The sequence below is a fragment of the Anastrepha obliqua genome, chromosome 4 (genome assembly GCF_027943255.1).
Source record: "Anastrepha obliqua isolate idAnaObli1 chromosome 4, idAnaObli1_1.0, whole genome shotgun sequence".
Lineage (NCBI taxonomy): Eukaryota > Metazoa > Arthropoda > Insecta > Diptera > Tephritidae > Anastrepha > Anastrepha obliqua.
In genome coordinates, this window is record NC_072895.1 from 83459067 (window position 1) to 83477364 (window position 18298).

The following is an 18298-nucleotide window of genomic DNA, read 5'->3' on the forward strand; positions in this document are numbered from 1 at the left end:
ACAGAGATAGATTGTAGATTGCATACATAATCGTTGATCCAATTCTTGATTCCTGCAGAACTGATTCCGATTATTGGCTCTGGCCCCTGTGGGGGCACGGCTGATCCATGGTTGGCCAATTCGTCGGCAATTTCGTTTCCTTAAACACCAGAGTGTCCCGGAACCCATGTAAGTACAAGCCTGTTTTGTCTTGCGACAGAATTAAGCTTCTTCTTACATTCTTGAACAATCTTTGAGGTTCGCTTCGCGTTCTCCAGGGCCTTCAATGCAGCCTGACTGTCACTGAAGACTCCAATCTCTTTCCCGCTCCATCTCCTCTCGATTATCCATTCGGCTACTTTTAGGATGGCAAAAACTTCTGTTTGGAAAACAGTTGCCATTCACCCCATAGCATAGTGGTACTTATTACTATCGTTTAAGTACCATCCGGCTCCAGACCCTATTTCATTCTTGAACCCATCGCTAAAGAAAATATCCGTCAAACCTCCCTGCATGCATTCTGGATTGCTCCATTGCTCACGCAATGGTAATCTGACATCAAATTTCCTTCCAAATGAAACTGTGGGTATCAGGTCATCTTTAGGTGCCAAAAACAGTGGATACTGCTCCGACAGCAACTTAAAGATTTCTCTGTGTTCCGAAGTTCCATCTTCGTGCCAGAAACCATATTTATGGAGTCTACACATTGCTTTTATTGCTTTCTGTTGTATCTTAAGATCCAGGGGGAGCAAATCAAGCATAGCATTTAGGGCATTAGGAGGTTGTACTCATGGCACCCGTGATGCATAAACATACACTTCTTTGCAGCCTGTATAGTACCCGGATTGTGGACTTAACCATGCTCCGTCGCCACCAGACCACAGAAGCGTAAGTGATGATTGGTCTGATAAGTGCTGTGTATATCCATAGGACCACAGCAGGTTTCAGACCCCAGCTTTTGCCAAAGGCTCTACGGCATTGCTGAAAAATCTTCAATGCACGATTCACCTTCAGTGAAACATGTGTCTCCCAAGTCAGCTTCTTATCCCAGATTACTCCTAGATATGTAAATTCGTTGGAAAGACCAAGTGTCACACCTTTCAGTGTTGGAAGACTGAGTCCATCCAATTTCCGTTTTCTCGTAAACAATTGTATATGTATATAATATATATATATATTAGGGCGGGTCGATTTAAAAATCGCTCATTGCTCTGTGAAAATCGTATTCTAGGGATCAAAATAAGAAGCTTTGCCGAAGGAACCATACCTCTAAAACGAATTCTGATGTCCCCCAATTTGGGTCGAACGAAAAATCCCATTTTGACCCATTTAGAGTACTCCAATCGAGTCCAAATATATAACCGGACCCCCATTAACTTTGGACGGCCGATCCACCCATACCAGTGGCACACCCCCTGAAACTCCCCTGCGGGGTTCCCCATACAATCATTTCAAAATATCACAATTTTTGGCCTTTACATGAGAAAAGAAACTAAAAATATAACAAAATATATACTAAATGTTATAATGAATGATTAATTTGCAATTAAAAAGGACAACAAGTTTACTATATTATATATACCCGTGCCGGTACTACAATCAACACAAACTTCCTTACTCATTCTCTCCTTACCGCTCCTACTTATATTCTCACATCTCTTTTTCACGTTTCTCAATATTGTCCCATAGTAGCTGATCTTTTCTTTAATAACAAACCTTAAGCTAATCTCTTCCTCTTTGTTACATTACAACAACAAAAATTCACATATTGACTCTCCCTGTTACTTTTTGAGCTCATATTTAATTGTAACAATTGTGTAACCTTTGAATTAATTAATTAAGCGTCATAAGATTGGAGTTATTTTTATGCAAACAAAAGTTTCGTGGATTTGTTATGTGGATAAAATGCGCAACACCGTCGCACTGTGGTCGAAAATTCCAAAAAACGCACCAAAACCTCGAAATATTTTTGTCACCGATCGGGATACAACTTCTGGTATCTTCTGATCCCCATATTTGTAGTTTGAAGAAGTTAAAGCCGAAAAAAGGAAAGGCATTATCTTCGGATGCGCTTGCATTGTTGAGTTATGAGAGAAGCGAGAACCATGATACTGATAGCGATAACGAGACCCAAAGCGATAACGATGATTAGAGTGTGATGCAGCATTTTGTGAAAAAAACATGTTTATCAATAAAAATTTTCTCATTTTCTTTACGTGTTATTTCCATTATTTTAAGAGTTCACCTTAATCTTATAGTATATAAAAAATTAATTAGCAATTCTGTAGCTGCCATTTTGAATTTTGAAAAATTAATATAATTTTCGAGTTCAGCGACCTCGAAAATGTAAGTATCAGCTGTTTTCGACTCGAAACACGATATTTTTATGGCAGTTGGCCGCCATCTTGTGGCCGCCATTTTGAATTTTGAAAAGTCAACATCATTTTCGAATTCAGCGACCCCGAAAACCTTTAGGTAAGTATATTTCATTAATTTTTATACACGTTTAGTGGTTTTGGTGCGTTTTTTGGAATTTTCGACCACTGGGCGTCGAGAAAAAAATTATAAGAAATCAACGAGATGTCATAGGAACTTCAAATTTGTACTTTATTGTACTAAAATTTTATTGGCTGTAAAACTGCATACCCAGTTTTTTTTATTCTGATTAAAAAGTTTGAAATTTTGATGAAAATTTGTCAAATTACTGGAAATTTAGTATAAAGTGTGAAATTTAAGTTTAATTTGTTTGCTTTTTATTAGACGATGATATACCAAGGACAAGAGTGACGACTCTGACCAGAGCGCATCGGAAGCGATCATTGTAGATATGGTGAACTGATAGCATTTCTATTAATGCTCCTAAATGTAATATTAGGTTTTAGTTAAGTTAATTTACAATATAAGGAATAGTTTGCAATCCATTTGTGGAACAACATCAAGACGCACACCACAAATAGGAGGAGGAGCTCGGCCAAACACCTAACAGAAGTGTACGCGCCAATTATTTATTTATTTATAGTTTGCAATAGTTAACAACAAAAACCTTATGCACACACACCAATATTTGGGCACTTATTCCTTTATAAGTATATGAAGCCACATTAAACTTTTTCGTAAACACTACTTAAAATTTAGCAACGCACATTCAAGGCACCTACATACGTTAGTATGTACCAGATGTATTTATGGGTATATCATAAAAGTTAGAACATAGATTTTATCCGCCAATAAATATGACCATTTTGCTGAATTGTAGAGGCATAAAAATAAAGTCGTAAAAAATCCAGGTTTCCTCTTAACAAAAGATGTGAAATTTTCAGCTTTTTCTACTCCTTTAATTTGGACATTTGAGCTATGAATACCACTAACGGGTGATTCGTTGCTCGATTTTTGGATCAAATGCTCCAAAAATAGTATTAAATTGTAGGAAATTTTGCGAAGTAGCAGACTTAGTATTCACACTTTTCTTTGTAAATGTATTCAACAGGAAGTCAAACTGATATGGCAGCGAGTGCTTATGAAAATTCTTGCAATCTGACAACCTGGATAATAAAATAGTTACTGAACTATTTTTTCGATTTCTTAATTACACAGTGCGACAATTTTCAAGTCATCGGCTAGAGCCCAAACCAAACCAATTGCAAATGAAATACTCATGTAGAAACTCATGTAAAATAGTAAAACTCCATCTGGGTTTTGTCTACCGGGTCACAATGGGGTTTTACTTTCATTTGCAATTGGTTTGGTTTGGGCCCGAAAACTGCTGTCACACAGTGTTATTTACCAACGAATCACCCATTATTTCAATCCCTTGTTTGTCATCGATAAGGAAACATATTTTATTGACATAATCCGTGGGTAATAAGGCAAAATGTAATAAACCCTCTAACAAAAAAGAGTAAAAGCAAGTTAAAAAGTGAGATAAATAATAAGTGGGAGTAAAAGAGAAAGAAGGAAATATTTTTAGAAGCCACTGCTTAAACTGGGACATTAAGTTGTTTGTTTTGCACCTTGGAAAAAAATATGTTGAAAACTTGGCTGGTATAAATATTAAAGAAGGCGAAAATATGCTCCAAAACCTAACTAAATAAAAAGGGTTAATATTGGTTTTTATAGACGGAGAGGAAAGCACTAAAACGTAGAAAACGAGCTCATGAAAAAAATGTATAGAGAGGACATGTAATAAAATTAAAGTAATGTTTACGTTGAATGGCACAGATATTTCCATTTCATCAAATTATTTGGGAGCAAAATAGGGTAATAATAAACTAAAACAGCAAAGTTTTTAAATTTTTGCTATAAAAACTAAAAATATTACCTCAGCTATGGTTTTCTTTGTTATTCATTGGAAAAGGGATTTTGACTAATAAACTTTTTTTTTTGTTTTTGAGGCTGAAAGTTTGGATCCACCTCAGAATTCGCAGTTCAATAATGAGAATATAACATTTTTTTTATGTTTTGTTTTTGAAGGTTGGGATTGGAAAATCCTCTCAGCTTTCCACCTTTCTGGTCTAGAATTTCGAAAAAATCGATTTTTTTTTCATCTTATGATAGTTTATACAGGGTGAAAGATATGAAGTGCTACCTATTCAAAAGACCATAACTTTTTTGTGTGAAATTAGTTTTTATTGATCTTAAAGACAAAGTTGTTCAAAAATTATTACAATTTTAACATATATTCACTTTAGCTCGATATGACCACCTTTTGTCTTGACTATAGCCTTCAAATGGACCAGATGGAAACGTACATCGGATTTGCGTCTGGCGAATTCGAAAGCCATTGTGTGGACGAAATGAAGTGTGGAACATGATTTTTTAACCATTCTTGATTCACACGAGCTTTATGAGACGGTGCCGAGTCCTGTTGGAACGTCCATGGTCCACGACCGAAATGTTTGCGTGTCCACGGCTCTAAAGCAGCTTCTAAAACATTTTCCTGATAATAAGTCGCATTCACTTTGACACCAGGCTCGATAAAAACGATTGGATAGCACCCATCAGCGGTCACTGCGGCCCAAACCATTACTTGCGATGGGAAATTGCTTCGAGTGCCCATACGTAGGCTCAAATTCTCGTATGAGCGTTCGGTCAAGTAAACACGATCGTTCTGAGTGTTTATGAACTGCTCAATTAGGGAATTTTTTTCATCAGAAAACACCATGTTAGGAAATTCGCCACGTTCGTGTAAGCGCAACAACTCCTTTGCACTTTCGCACCGAACTTTTTTTTGCTAGGGTGAAAGATCGTGTGCTTTTTGGAACTTGTAAGTCTTGACCTTGAACTCATTTTTCAATATGCATCGAATACTGTCTTGCGATATTTTCAGTTCTTTGGCCATTTTTCTTCCACTTCGACGCGGATTTCGTTCAAGTTGAGCCTTCACTTTCCGAACCATTTCTGGCATTGTTGCGGTTTTTTTTGGTCCACCTCCATAGCGTTTTGCAATGCTACTAGTATCATTGTAACGTTTTATAGTGCGATACACAAACATTTTATTCACTTTGAGGTGACTGAGCTCACGAACAATGGCTGGTTGTGATTTTCCAGCCAAATAGGTATAACGCAATCACACTATTACGTTTGAATTCCATAAAAGAAAAAAAAAATTCAACAAAACTGAGACGCAAATGCGTTTGATGGCTTATAAACAATATATTGAACTGGCATTGGAACAATTTACTGTACTTGCAATTTTTTATATTGAAATTCGTTGTAGTTTAGACGTTACAGTCTTTTAAAAAGAGACCGGTTTAAAGTACGACGCCTAGACACTTGAAATTTTAACCGTGTTTTTTCTCGAAACTATTTTTTCCGAGTTGGCGTTGGTAAGTTCTCAAAAAGTACTGAACCGATCGATTTGAATTTTTAATATGTTATTGAGTGGACTTGTGGCTCTCGTGGGTAGCAGAATTATAATTTTATAATAAATTTTTCTATTTTTTTTAAGAGCGGGAACGTGAAAAAACCCTTTTTTCTTTGTTTTTCCAATAAACAGATAAAATATATAGAGAAACAATTTTTTTTAATGTAAATCTGCTACCCACCATAGCGACATATCTCCTGAATAATCGACCGATCTTTTTTTTTCAGACGTACCTGAGCATCCCAATCAATTACGCCAGTGGCATGTGTTACGTCAGGGTAAACAATTTTTTATTATTGTCATTGAAAAAAATTTGTTTTTTTTTTTTTTTTGCAAATAAAGAATTAATCTAATGAATAAAAACGATTTTCAATTGATACCGATTGTTTTTCTTCAATTTTCAACGCCTGTAATTTTCACGTCTCTACACCAGAAAGGTGCCTCATAACGAATATTAAATTTTTTTAAAGGTAAAATTTTTACACACACATGCTCATAATATCAATATTAATTTTTTTTTATTTGTGTTTTTTTTTTTTTGTTTTTGAAGGTTGAAGTTTTCAACTCCTCTCAGTTGTCCTTCCATTAGCACGAATATTAAATTTTTTTTTCGAAAATTGAAATTTAAAATTTTGTTTTAAAGATTGAAATTATCAACTCCTGGCAGTTCTCATTTCATTAAAACGAATATTAAAATATTTTGTTTTGAAGTTGCAAATTTTTTACACAGTCATGTAGAGATTTTTTTTTTTTGAAAGTTGAAAAAAAAATATTAATATATTAATTTTTTGTAGATTGAAATTTTCGACACCTCTGAGACCTAATTTCACTTATACGACATCTTATAATTAATACAAATATTTAAATGTTGTTTTACTTTTTGAATATTTTGAATTCTCATTTCAATAATAAGAAAATGAGCAATTTTTGTGTCCGAGAAGGTTGAAATTTTGGGCCCTCTGAGTTCTCATTTCATTAAAACGAATATTAACATTTTTTTTTTAATATTGAAATTTGTGATCCACCTCGCCTTCAATGATACACCTCAGAATTATAATTTTGTTTTTTGCAAATTGAAATTTTCAACGCCTTTAAGTTCTAATTTCACTAACAATAAACATTAATACAAATATTAAAAAAATTTTGTTTCATTTTTGTTTTTTTTTCTGCTTCAAAGTTAAAATTTTTGACCCCACCTCTGAAACCTAATTTCACTAATACGACGATATAATTTTTGTTTTTTGTGTTTTTGAAGATTGAAATTTTTGGTACACCTCAGAATTCTCACTTCAATAATAAGAAATGAATTTTTTTTAAATGTGAAATTTTCGGCCTCTGCCTTGAAAAGTGGTCCGTACCGCGTTTTTTGGAAGTTTTTAAGCCTCCCTATCAGACGGTGTTCTTGCGTCAAAAGAATACACTAGGAATGATAATTCCAAAATTTTGTAATTATATGCTAACAATCCCGGGATTTTCGGGATGTGTAATTTCTTGCGAAATATATGAAATTGAAACAGAAGAATACTCTTTTATAGCAACAAACAGCATTGAAAAGTATTTGGCGCCCACAAAACTTTTGTGGTAATATAAGAATCAGCTGGGTTTTTTGCATATAATGGTCCAATAATTAACTTTTCAAACGGCTGAAATATTAATATGCGTTTTATAAGTAATATTAAAATAAAATATAAGTGAGGGGTCGCTCCTCAGATAAATACAAAAAGCAACGAAAATTTTGAGACACCTCAAACTTGCACTTTCATATACTGAAATTTAATACGCAACTTAACGCGTGCACAATTTTGTAAATTCTAATTAAATTCAAAATCTTGAAGTTTTAATTGGTCAAAATTTTATATAAAAAATTGAATATAATAATAATAAATTAATTAATATAAAGTTTGCTCAAAGTTTAAAATTTTGATTTATGTGATATTTGTTGTGGACTGAGGTATATTAAAAATGAAAATGAAAATTGCAAAAGAAACGTAATTACAACTGGTAAAAATATCGCTGTTCTATTATTTTGCCCGTAAGTGTATTTGAATAATAAATAAAATACAACTCTGACTTTGTCATTTCAAGTTCAAACTATTTATTACACAGCCCAAAACCATGTTCTGACCGAGAATTCTGAGATTCCTCCACCATTTTTAAGTTTTTTTGCATCCAGATTTTTTGAACATACCTTAAATTGCTTAATCAGCTTTGTTCACGTTCATTTAAAAATTTAATTACTGTCGTTTGTTTTGTTATTAACTAAATAATTTCCACGTTAAGTGAAAAAGTATTTGAAACCCATTTATTCTCAATGTTGTTGTATCTTCTGAAACTTGTTGCAATTGTTTTCGAGTAAACTTGTGTAAAATAACGAATACCAAAATCTCGATACTGATCCCGACACTCGGAATTATAATAACGAGATCTCGAAAACCCCGAAAACCGCTTAATGCGTCACCGTATGAAAATAGAAGTTGTTCTCCAAGAGTTCACAGTGTTGAAACTGGGGCTTTCATCCGGTTACGTTAAATTTGCTGCACCTGGATGTGAATTCCTTCTATGTCTTCCTTCCCTTACCATTGCGAGTATATGTAATCTGCAACGTCCTTTACAAATCGTGCAATCCGAATGTGGCAAAAGTCAGGCAGTGCTGGTTGTATATTTGTTTTGCTGCTCCAACTGCCGCCTCATTGCCTTTAATCAGCACAAAAATCTAATAAACGAGCACTCGCATGAAAAAGTGCAGTGGTCAGTTCGGCATGACCACCGGTGTGCATGTGCTTGTAAGAGTATGTAGGAACAACAGCTCCTTTATGTTAAGCTCAAATTAGTTTGATGAGAAATACAAAAAATACATATCTGATTTTTTAACAACAATGCATTTATTACTTAATTCAACTTTTCCATGTACAGAGCAAAGCTTAAAAGCCATTTTACATTGCTTTTGGCAATTTTTCGTACACTCGTACTTGCATAGGTACGTACGCTGCATATGTGTGTGTGCATCAAACTACGTTACTATTTTTCATTGCGCAAATGAATTTTCTACAAATTTTAAATACAACTAAATTTACTCAAACGAAAAACAAGCAGCAACAAAAATTTGGTCAACATTTACCCATTCATTCAATTCGTAGCCAGAAGTTCAAATTTTAATTGGCCTTTGAGTGGGTGCACATTGCTTGCAACAAGCTGTCATCAACATTCAACTACTTACATACATAGAGGTCATACGTTTGTATGTAAGTATGTTGGGATTTTTCAATGCGCCGACGACTGGCCAGCACTCCCGGGTGAATGCCAGAAAATACGAGTGTAATAAAATGGAAAACAAGCCAGTCATGCCCGGCCATGGAGATGCTCTAAAAAAAGACAAATGACAGCTGGCGTATGCTCAACCCGAAATTGAGAAATTATTATATTGTGTTTTATACAAATTTTCACACAAACATAAACACATACATAAATGTAGGCACATACACACATATAAAATATGTATTATATGTACGCTAGCAGACAGTCGAACTTTTGGGCGTCTAAGAGAGGTGCGATTTGCGAAAGGAGTGTGCAGTAGAGGTCAGGGCACAGCAGTTGTCCACTTCAGGCCTGAGGCAACATGTCAATTGTTATTTTTAAGGGGCACTTACAGGGCGTTTGTGGTATGTGTAAACATGCATGCACGCCCATACACACACACACACCCATATACATGTAAGAATGCATGTTGGCATACGCAAAACTGTGGGCTGGTTCTTCCCTACTGACCTCTGCAGTCTCAGTTTTTGACTCCAATTTTCCAGTTTTGATTTTTGTTTTGTCGCTTTTCCTTCCTTTGTTGTGTTTCACTTACACGTACATACACATCTCGAATTTAATTTCATATTTATTCAGAAAATTGCTGCTGAGGAAAAATAATAAATAAATTTAAAAATTGCTACGTTACGTGGATGTGCAAGTGGAATGGAGTGCGATTATATAAATCTGCATATATATGTATGTGTGTGTTTGTATGTGTGCATGCTCATTTGTTAGCATTTGTATATCTTGTTTCTTGCATCGCCAACCAGTTTGTAATTTAGTAGTACAGTCACTGGTTGTTAATTAAAATGCTCATCGCTCCGTAGTTTGGAAAATGGAGCTAGGAAACCAAAAAAGTAGGCTGTTGACCACAGAGGGAAGGAGTAAATTTGAGTACTTTTTGGAGAATAATGCACTCAACAAAAAATGCATATAAAACTAACCAATCAAATCTTTAATATATTTTGTTTCCTGAACAAATGCGTTTACATATTTCCATACATAAGCAAGACATACAGTGGCTGACAAAAGTGTTTTGCAAGTGACTGTGATAACTTAATCTTTAAATTTTGTATAATATATTTATAAATTATTTCACAACTTGCTAAAATTAAGGGCTTATAATACATAATATACATAAATCAGCAAACATTTAAAATATATTTTTTTTTATATAAACTGAACCACAAGAATTCAATGCTCACAAAAGTGTTGTTTTTGAAACTTGGTACTTAGGGGTTTTCAGGTACGTTAACTACGAATCTGAAGTCATATTTAAAAAAATTCAAAATGACGCATACAACATGACGGACAAAATTTTAAAGATCCTGCAAATTGACGTAAAACTCGGTACTCAGACGTTTTCGAGGTCGCTGGTGACATATATGAAGCCAGAGTTTAAAAATTCAAAACGGCGCACGCAATAATTGGCGTCAAGGATTTTTTAATTCGTATTTCAAGAATTTTTTAAAGTTAAAGTTAAAGTTAAAGTTAAAGTTAAAGTTAAAGTTAAAGTTAAAGTTAAAGTTAAAGTTAAAGTTAAAGTTAAAGTTAAAGTTAAAGTTAAAGTTAAAGTTAAAGTTAAAGTTAAAGTTAAAGTTAAAGTTAAAGTTAAAGTTAAAGTTAAAGTTAAAGTTAAAGTTAAAGTTAAAGTTAAAGTTAAAGTTAAAGTTAAAGTTAAAGTTAAAGTTAAAGTTAAAGTTAAAGTTAAAGTTAAAGTTAAAGTTAAAGTTAAAGTTAAAGTTAAAGTTAAAGTTAAAGTTAAAGTTAAAGTTAAAGTTAAAGTTAAAGTTAAAGTTAAAGTTAAAGTTAAAGTTAAAGTTAAAGTTAAAGTTAAAGTTAAAGTTAAAGTTAAAGTTAAAGTTAAAGTTAAAGTTAAAGTTAAAGTTAAAGTTAAAGTTAAAGTTAAAGTTAAAGTTAAAGTTAAAGTTAAAGTTAAAGTTAAAGTTAAAGTTAAAGTTAAAGTTAAAGTTAAAGTTAAAGTTAAAGTTAAAGTTAAAGTTAAAGTTAAAGTTAAAGTTAAAGTTAAAGTTAAAGTTAAAGTTAAAGTTAAAGTTAAAGTTAAAGTTAAAGTTAAAGTTAAAGTTAAAGTTAAAGTTAAAGTTAAAGTTAAAGTTAAAGTTAAAGTTAAAGTTAAAGTTAAAGTTAAAGTTAAAGTTAAAGTTAAAGTTAAAGTTAAAGTTAAAGTTAAAGTTAAAGTTAAAGTTAAAGTTAAAGTTAAAGTTAAAGTTAAAGTTAAAGTTAAAGTTAAAGTTAAAGTTAAAGTTAAAGTTAAAGTTAAAGTTAAAGTTAAAGTTAAAGTTAAAGTTAAAGTTAAAGTTAAAGTTAAAGTTAAAGTTAAAGTTAAAGTTAAAGTTAAAGTTAAAGTTAAAGTTAAAGTTAAAGTTAAAGTTAAAGTTAAAGTTAAAGTTAAAGTTAAAGTTAAAGTTAAAGTTAAAGTTAAAGTTAAAGTTAAAGTTAAAGTTAAAGTTAAAGTTAAAGTTAAAGTTAAAGTTAAAGTTAAAGTTAAAGTTAAAGTTAAAGTTAAAGTTAAAGTTAAAGTTAAAGTTAAAGTTAAAGTTAAAGTTAAAGTTAAAGTTAAAGTTAAAGTTAAAGTTAAAGTTAAAGTTAAAGTTAAAGTTAAAGTTAAAGTTAAAGTTAAAGTTAAAGTTAAAGTTAAAGTTAAAGTTAAAGTTAAAGTTAAAGTTAAAGTTAAAGTTAAAGTTAAAGTTAAAGTTAAAGTTAAAGTTAAAGTTAAAGTTAAAGTTAAAGTTAAAGTTAAAGTTAAAGTTAAAGTTAAAGTTAAAGTTAAAGTTAAAGTTAAAGTTAAAGTTAAAGTTAAAGTTAAAGTTAAAGTTAAAGTTAAAGTTAAAGTTAAAGTTAAAGTTAAAGTTAAAGTTAAAGTTAAAGTTAAAGTTAAAGTTAAAGTTAAAGTTAAAGTTAAAGTTAAAGTTAAAGTTAAAGTTAAAGTTAAAGTTAAAGTTAAAGTTAAAGTTAAAGTTAAAGTTAAAGTTAAAGTTAAAGTTAAAGTTAAAGTTAAAGTTAAAGTTAAAGTTAAAGTTAAAGTTAAAGTTAAAGTTAAAGTTAAAGTTAAAGTTAAAGTTAAAGTTAAAGTTAAAGTTAAAGTTAAAGTTAAAGTTAAAGTTAAAGTTAAAGTTAAAGTTAAAGTTAAAGTTAAAGTTAAAGTTAAAGTTAAAGTTAAAGTTAAAGTTAAAGTTAAAGTTAAAGTTAAAGTTAAAGTTAAAGTTAAAGTTAAAGTTAAAGTTAAAGTTAAAGTTAAAGTTAAAGTTAAAGTTAAAGTTAAAGTTAAAGTTAAAGTTAAAGTTAAAGTTAAAGTTAAAGTTAAAGTTAAAGTTAAAGTTAAAGTTAAAGTTAAAGTTAAAGTTAAAGTTAAAGTTAAAGTTAAAGTTAAAGTTAAAGTTAAAGTTAAAGTTAAAGTTAAAGTTAAAGTTAAAGTTAAAGTTAAAGTTAGAGAGGTGTGCCGCCGAGGCCGCGGCAGCTATTTGGCCGATATTTTGTTCCATACGTAATTGAACCATACCAATAATATCGTAATAAAGAGAAATGGTAATAATGTCTTAAAAAAAATGTATTTTATTCAAAATCAACACGGGCCCTTAAAATTTAACCACCCTTTAGATAAGGAACTATTTGCATTTGGTGGTCTTTGGAGGTGTTCCGCCGAGGCCCTTGAAAACTTAACCACCCCTTACATACTAATTGATGACGTTTTGAAATTGGCATCAAAACAATTGAATTGTGAGTTTACATATAAATACAAAATTTATACATTTTGATTTATACACATATCCTTACCTCTAATTGAAATTTTTTATTAATGTACATTTTTATTTAAAATGAAGTGGCAACACATTATAAAAATATCATTGGGTTCAGGTTTGCCTTTAAATTGATGTACATTAAAGGATATATAAATATTAATATAATCCATTTCTTACTTTCAAAAAAACATAGATGGCAACACTGGCCTAATAAATTTTTATTTAAACTTGTTTAAACAACTTTCAATTCAGACTGATATCTAATATTCTAATACATATTCACCATAAAATTATATTTTAGCAATAAAATTCAGATGGCAACGCTATAAAAAATAAGTTTTTGTAATACAGTAGTACTTATGTGCAGTAATACTTATAATGCAGTAATACTTATGTGTAATTTTAATACATTATTGTTTTATATGCAAACAGGTGGCAACACCGAGTTAATATAAATATAATAGTATGTAGATCTAAGCATTTTTTCATTTAAAGCTTAAATTATTTCTAGATATGTTAGTTTTAAGAAATGAGTAAAAAACAATTTCAAAAAACATTTTCTTAAAAAAATAAAATTTTCATATTTGTGCTAAAGAATTTTTTTTCTGTTATAAATATTCAGGAAATTTTCGGTTTTAATAAAAAATGAAGCATGACTGAAAATAATCAAATTTAGTTATCTTCTATTTGATATACCATTATAGTTGATCGGTTAATGGATTCTTCAGATCATAGAACTTTTTTTTCTTTAATTTTGGTGACCTACTCAAAATAGTAACTAAATTTTTAAATATGTGCGCAAACATTTAGTCAAGGACGAAAATGATGAGGCCTTTCTTGTTATGTAATGAAAACCCAAATTGGGAGATTTCAACGGACAAAAACCCATGCGTGATTCGGGATGTTTCCACATTTCAGAAAAGTCAGCGTTGTATAGATTTTGGGCTTTGCTATGATCAGAACTTATTTCTTCATAAATGTGCAAGGAACTGGGCTCACTCTCAACGGCTGTCACTCGAAAGAGGCCCACTGGAGTCCGCCACCTAAAATGGAGCGACGATGGATATTTACTCGCAACTCTATGCTCTATGCTGATGACATGAAATGCACATGAAAATAAAAGTAATGGTGGCTTTATTGCGTTTGTTTTATTGTGTTTGTTTTATTCAATTTCTAATTTCGAGCGTTTTTAATGAAAAATCTTATCCTACAAAGTATTTTCTTAAATTACAATTTTTATTACAACTACTTATTCAACATCATCATTCACCGTCAATTTTCACTTCATTTGCCAATGTTCGCCAACTTCCCATCAATCCACGGCCTCAACGCGGACACCTTAGCATAGACACCGGGATATTCTTTTTGTGCGCAGCCCACACCCCACGACACAATGCCGTACAGTGTTGCCACGCCGCGATAGTATGCGACCAGTGGACCGCCAGAATCACCCTGGCACGAGTCTTTGCCACCTTGACTATACCCAGCGCAAAACATTTCCGCCGTAATGGGCACTACATATTTGTAATTCTGCACGCACGTCTCCTGACGGATCACATTCACATCCACATAGTTCAACACAGACGACACATAGCCTGTCTCGCTGGTGAGGCCCCAACCGCTGACAAGTAACTTTGCTCGTCCAGACAAAAGTGCATTCGACGCTGCCAATTGTACTGGTTGCACCGCTTTTGAATATATCAAGTCTCGTTCGAGTTGCATCAGAGCGACGTCGTAGTTGTAGGTGGTGGAAGAGTAACCCTCATGCCTAAAAATGCGCTGCACGGTACGCAGTTGACCGCCATAGGCGTACTGCGCGGAGCCGGCGCGCACTTTAAATGCATTCACCGTCATCGTTGGTTCAACGCAATGGGCTGCTGTGATGATGACATTCGGTCGTATGATGGCACCGCCACAAGTGTGCTGGCCTTTGTACTGTACCGATACTTGGTAAGGAAAATTGAGTATGGAAGTGGGCAAACCACCGATGATTCGTCCGTCATAGTTGAACCAGTCATCAACGCCGCTTACTTCCTCAGTAACTGGAACTTCAGTATTTGCTGGTAATTGTTCGGTGACAGGAGTAGCGTAGGTCGAGTAACGAAGACTAAGGCTGAAAATCAAAAGGTCACAAAAAATTCGCATTGTTTACAAATAGGAAGTTTTAAATTGCACAAGTAGCTTGTTTGCTGGTTAAGAAATAATTCATAAAGTGTTACCGAAATGCTTCACGTTTTATACTACCTTACACACTTACTTAGTTCTCCAACTCTTATCTGTGCCATGCCGCTCTTATCTCTGCTAGACGCCCACAAGCCTTTCACGTAAACAATTTAGTGGCTCGAAAATGTTGCTTGCCCTAAGTATCAAAAAAGTTTCTTGAAGGCTGCTTTGATATCTTTTTACGATTTTTTTTTTTTTTGTTTATCCATTCAACTATTGTCAATTACCTCCGGCAACTTTGTGTTTATTTGTATTTACTATTCTTTGGGCTGTGGTTAAGCACTTTGAGTACAGTGCAAATATTTACAAGGTGACTTTTTAATAAAAAGATTATTTCATAAGAAAGTTATGTTGTTAATTTTGGAATTAAAATTTAGTATTTAATATTATGCGAGTCACTTGAGCGCGTTGACCGTGACTTCGTACAGAAAGTTCAAGTATTGAGAGAAGAATGAATGTGAATGAAAAATTACAAACCTTACACATTTTTTCGAGTATGCGGCCTACAGAACTTAATTATGTAAATAGCCTTATTTCTCTACTGATCTACATCTGACCAGATTTATGTAATTTCATTTGTATTAAGGTCGCATTGTCGCTATATTAAACCGAATCATCTGTGAATGGAAAGGTGCTTTCAGTAGGGACTTAATCTGTTTGTTTTTGTAAATAAAGACACACCCTTAGAATATACTGTGCGTACTACGTTTTAGTAGATAAATTCGCGTCCGAGTTGTGGTTATTTCAGTTCAAAATCAGTCGATTCTACGCCTTTTACAGGTACACCCTGAAATTTGTTAGTCCCCATTGTGGCCATACACTTGATCTATACACTTACAAGATAGAATTAAGTAAGCCATGGTATGTATGTCCCTATTGAGAACCACCACACTTATACATACATAAGTATGTAATTTAACAGCATCGTGAGGAATGTTAACTCCCTGTTAATGCGAATTTTAATAGGAGCCATGTAAATTAGGAGAACTGGTGTTAAAAATTCTTCCAATATAAAGTACTACAGCACGGGCAGCAAGAAGATAATGTTAGTGATCATGTTCATGGTCATGTTCTTTAACATTTCTGTTGAGAGTTACTCCTAATATAGAATCATTTAGATTTCCTACAAATGTAGGCGTACTTACATATAATTATGTACATATGTTCAAATACACAACCAGAATACGTAGTGAAATGGTTGAAGTGCCAGTCTAGCACTCCACAAGTAGCACTATAGCGCCATTTTGATACCGTTATGGGACCTCCAACAGCAAAATATCTACAGCTAGCCAAAGCACTTGACTTAATGAAAATTTTGATGAGATTTAGGCGGCCGCCTGTTGATTTCCAATTTGGTATTACTATTTGTTATAGACTTCAATATGCCAAAAAAGTCTGCTGATCGTGCACGAGAATACAGAGCTCGGAAAAAATTGTCGAAACAAGAAAAACCGCCACCACAAAAACCAATACAACGCAATCGAAAATGTAGGGCTCGACAGAAGGCTTTGAGAAATGCAGTCGCCACTATCGGAGACGAATCATCATCGCCGAATTTCTTTGGGCCAAGTGAATTACCCGTAGTCAATCCAGACAATCCACAACCCAGTAGCAGCAGAGACAATGGTAACATACTGCATCAATATTTATCACAAACGAGTGGCCAAGCTGAGCAGGCTCAAGTTCCTATTGAAAATACTAAGGGAAGAATAATTGTCGTTCAAGCCGACGTGCATCAGGCTACTTCATCGCAAAGTTCAATGAATCCGACCTCAACTACATCCACAAAGACGAGGAAATCAGACGCTCAGCGGTGTCGTGAATATAGAAAGCGAAAAAAAATGCTGGAAGATGCCAATACTAAATGAATAATAATATTATCCACTATTATTGTATGTAATTATATAAAAAATCATTTCAATCCTCATTAAAATATTTAAATTAAATCCAGAAAAATAGGATCGGGCGTCAAAGATGTGTCACCGAAACGGCTTAGCAGTATGTCAGGGAAGAAATCACGCATTATCTCCATGGTCCCTCTGAAACTATGCTTGTGTACTGAAGAAAGGATTCCCTCTCATTATGGGTAGAAAATAATCATTGATCATGCACCTCTACAGAGAAATTACTTGCTTTCGACGATTTTCAAAAAAATGTGCTCCAATTATTCCGCTGCTTCACAGTGAACACCAAACCCTCACTTTGGGACTGTGAATTGGCTGTTGATGTTTTAATAGTGGATTTTTCTTATTTACAATTCCAACTAAATGAAACTAGGTTTCATCACACCATACAAAATCGCTCCCACATTGTTTTACAGAAATTTGCAAGCAATTGTGGGATAAAAAGAATTTCAAAAAACAATTTTCACATTTTTTTGGCAATATTTCTTAATTCACTTGGCTACTTTCTTTCATTTGACGCCCATGTGTCTATATCACAGGTGCAAGGTGTGAGAAAGCGGGGACTAAAACACAGACCATTCAATTGACTCAGAATCTCAGCTGATCCGTTGAAAATATCTCTGCTACTTTGTTCGTGAAAGTATTGTAGAAGATCAAAATGTATCTGGAAAAGCCTTGGCTTCAGCGGATTGGCATTTTTAAACATTTTTAGCGTCTCAGTCCGAGCGGCTGAGAACTGTTCAGAATAGCGAATGTAAAGGTTAGTTTAATTAAATTTTATTTTACACTGACGCCAAGAGAGAAGCTCGCCTTTTAGGATTTTTAAATACATTGAGAAGGAACAAAGCAGAGGAGGAATATTGAGGAGGAATAGAGAGCAATTTAACACTTGAGTTAGCAAAGTAATGTTGAACCTCGTGTCAAGAGAGAAGGCCGGGCAATGTATCAAGATGGCCGATCACTACACATATAAATTCCATGTATCATTTTACAAAAACGTTAAATTCGGCTATAAGTTAGCCTTTTTAAAAGATAATGAATATTTTTGCGGCACTCACTACTGCTACTCTGCACTCGAACTCCTTCGTTGCTCGTCGGCGTCGGTCTTTTTTCCGCCGTTTTTGACAGCAACACAAAAGCAAGCAAATTCAGAAAGCAGCCCATTGACAGCGTATATGGCGAATAAGAAATGCAATTAAAAGGTGGTGACTTCGAAATTAACTCTGTGGTAAGAATGATTTAATCTCGGCATTTTTTTTAAGTGTTGGTTT

At 33.2% G+C, this 18298-nt stretch overlaps 1 protein-coding gene across 1 annotated transcript in view; it reads right to left on the bottom strand.

Annotated features, from left to right (window-relative positions):
* Window positions 1-15045, bottom strand: part of LOC129244250 (trypsin beta-like) — a 31822-nt gene extending 16777 nt beyond the window's left edge. Inside the window, exons 1-4 of the mRNA XM_054881867.1 lie at window positions 14193-15045; window positions 10487-10512; window positions 10365-10394; window positions 7013-7047 (exon numbers count right to left, since the gene is read on the bottom strand). Of these exons, the coding sequence (XP_054737842.1) occupies window positions 7013-7047; window positions 10365-10394; window positions 10487-10512; window positions 14193-15045 (944 nt within the window). The remainder of the gene's footprint in view (window positions 1-7012; window positions 7048-10364; window positions 10395-10486; window positions 10513-14192) is intronic.
* Window positions 15046-18298: the final 3253 nt, after the last annotated feature.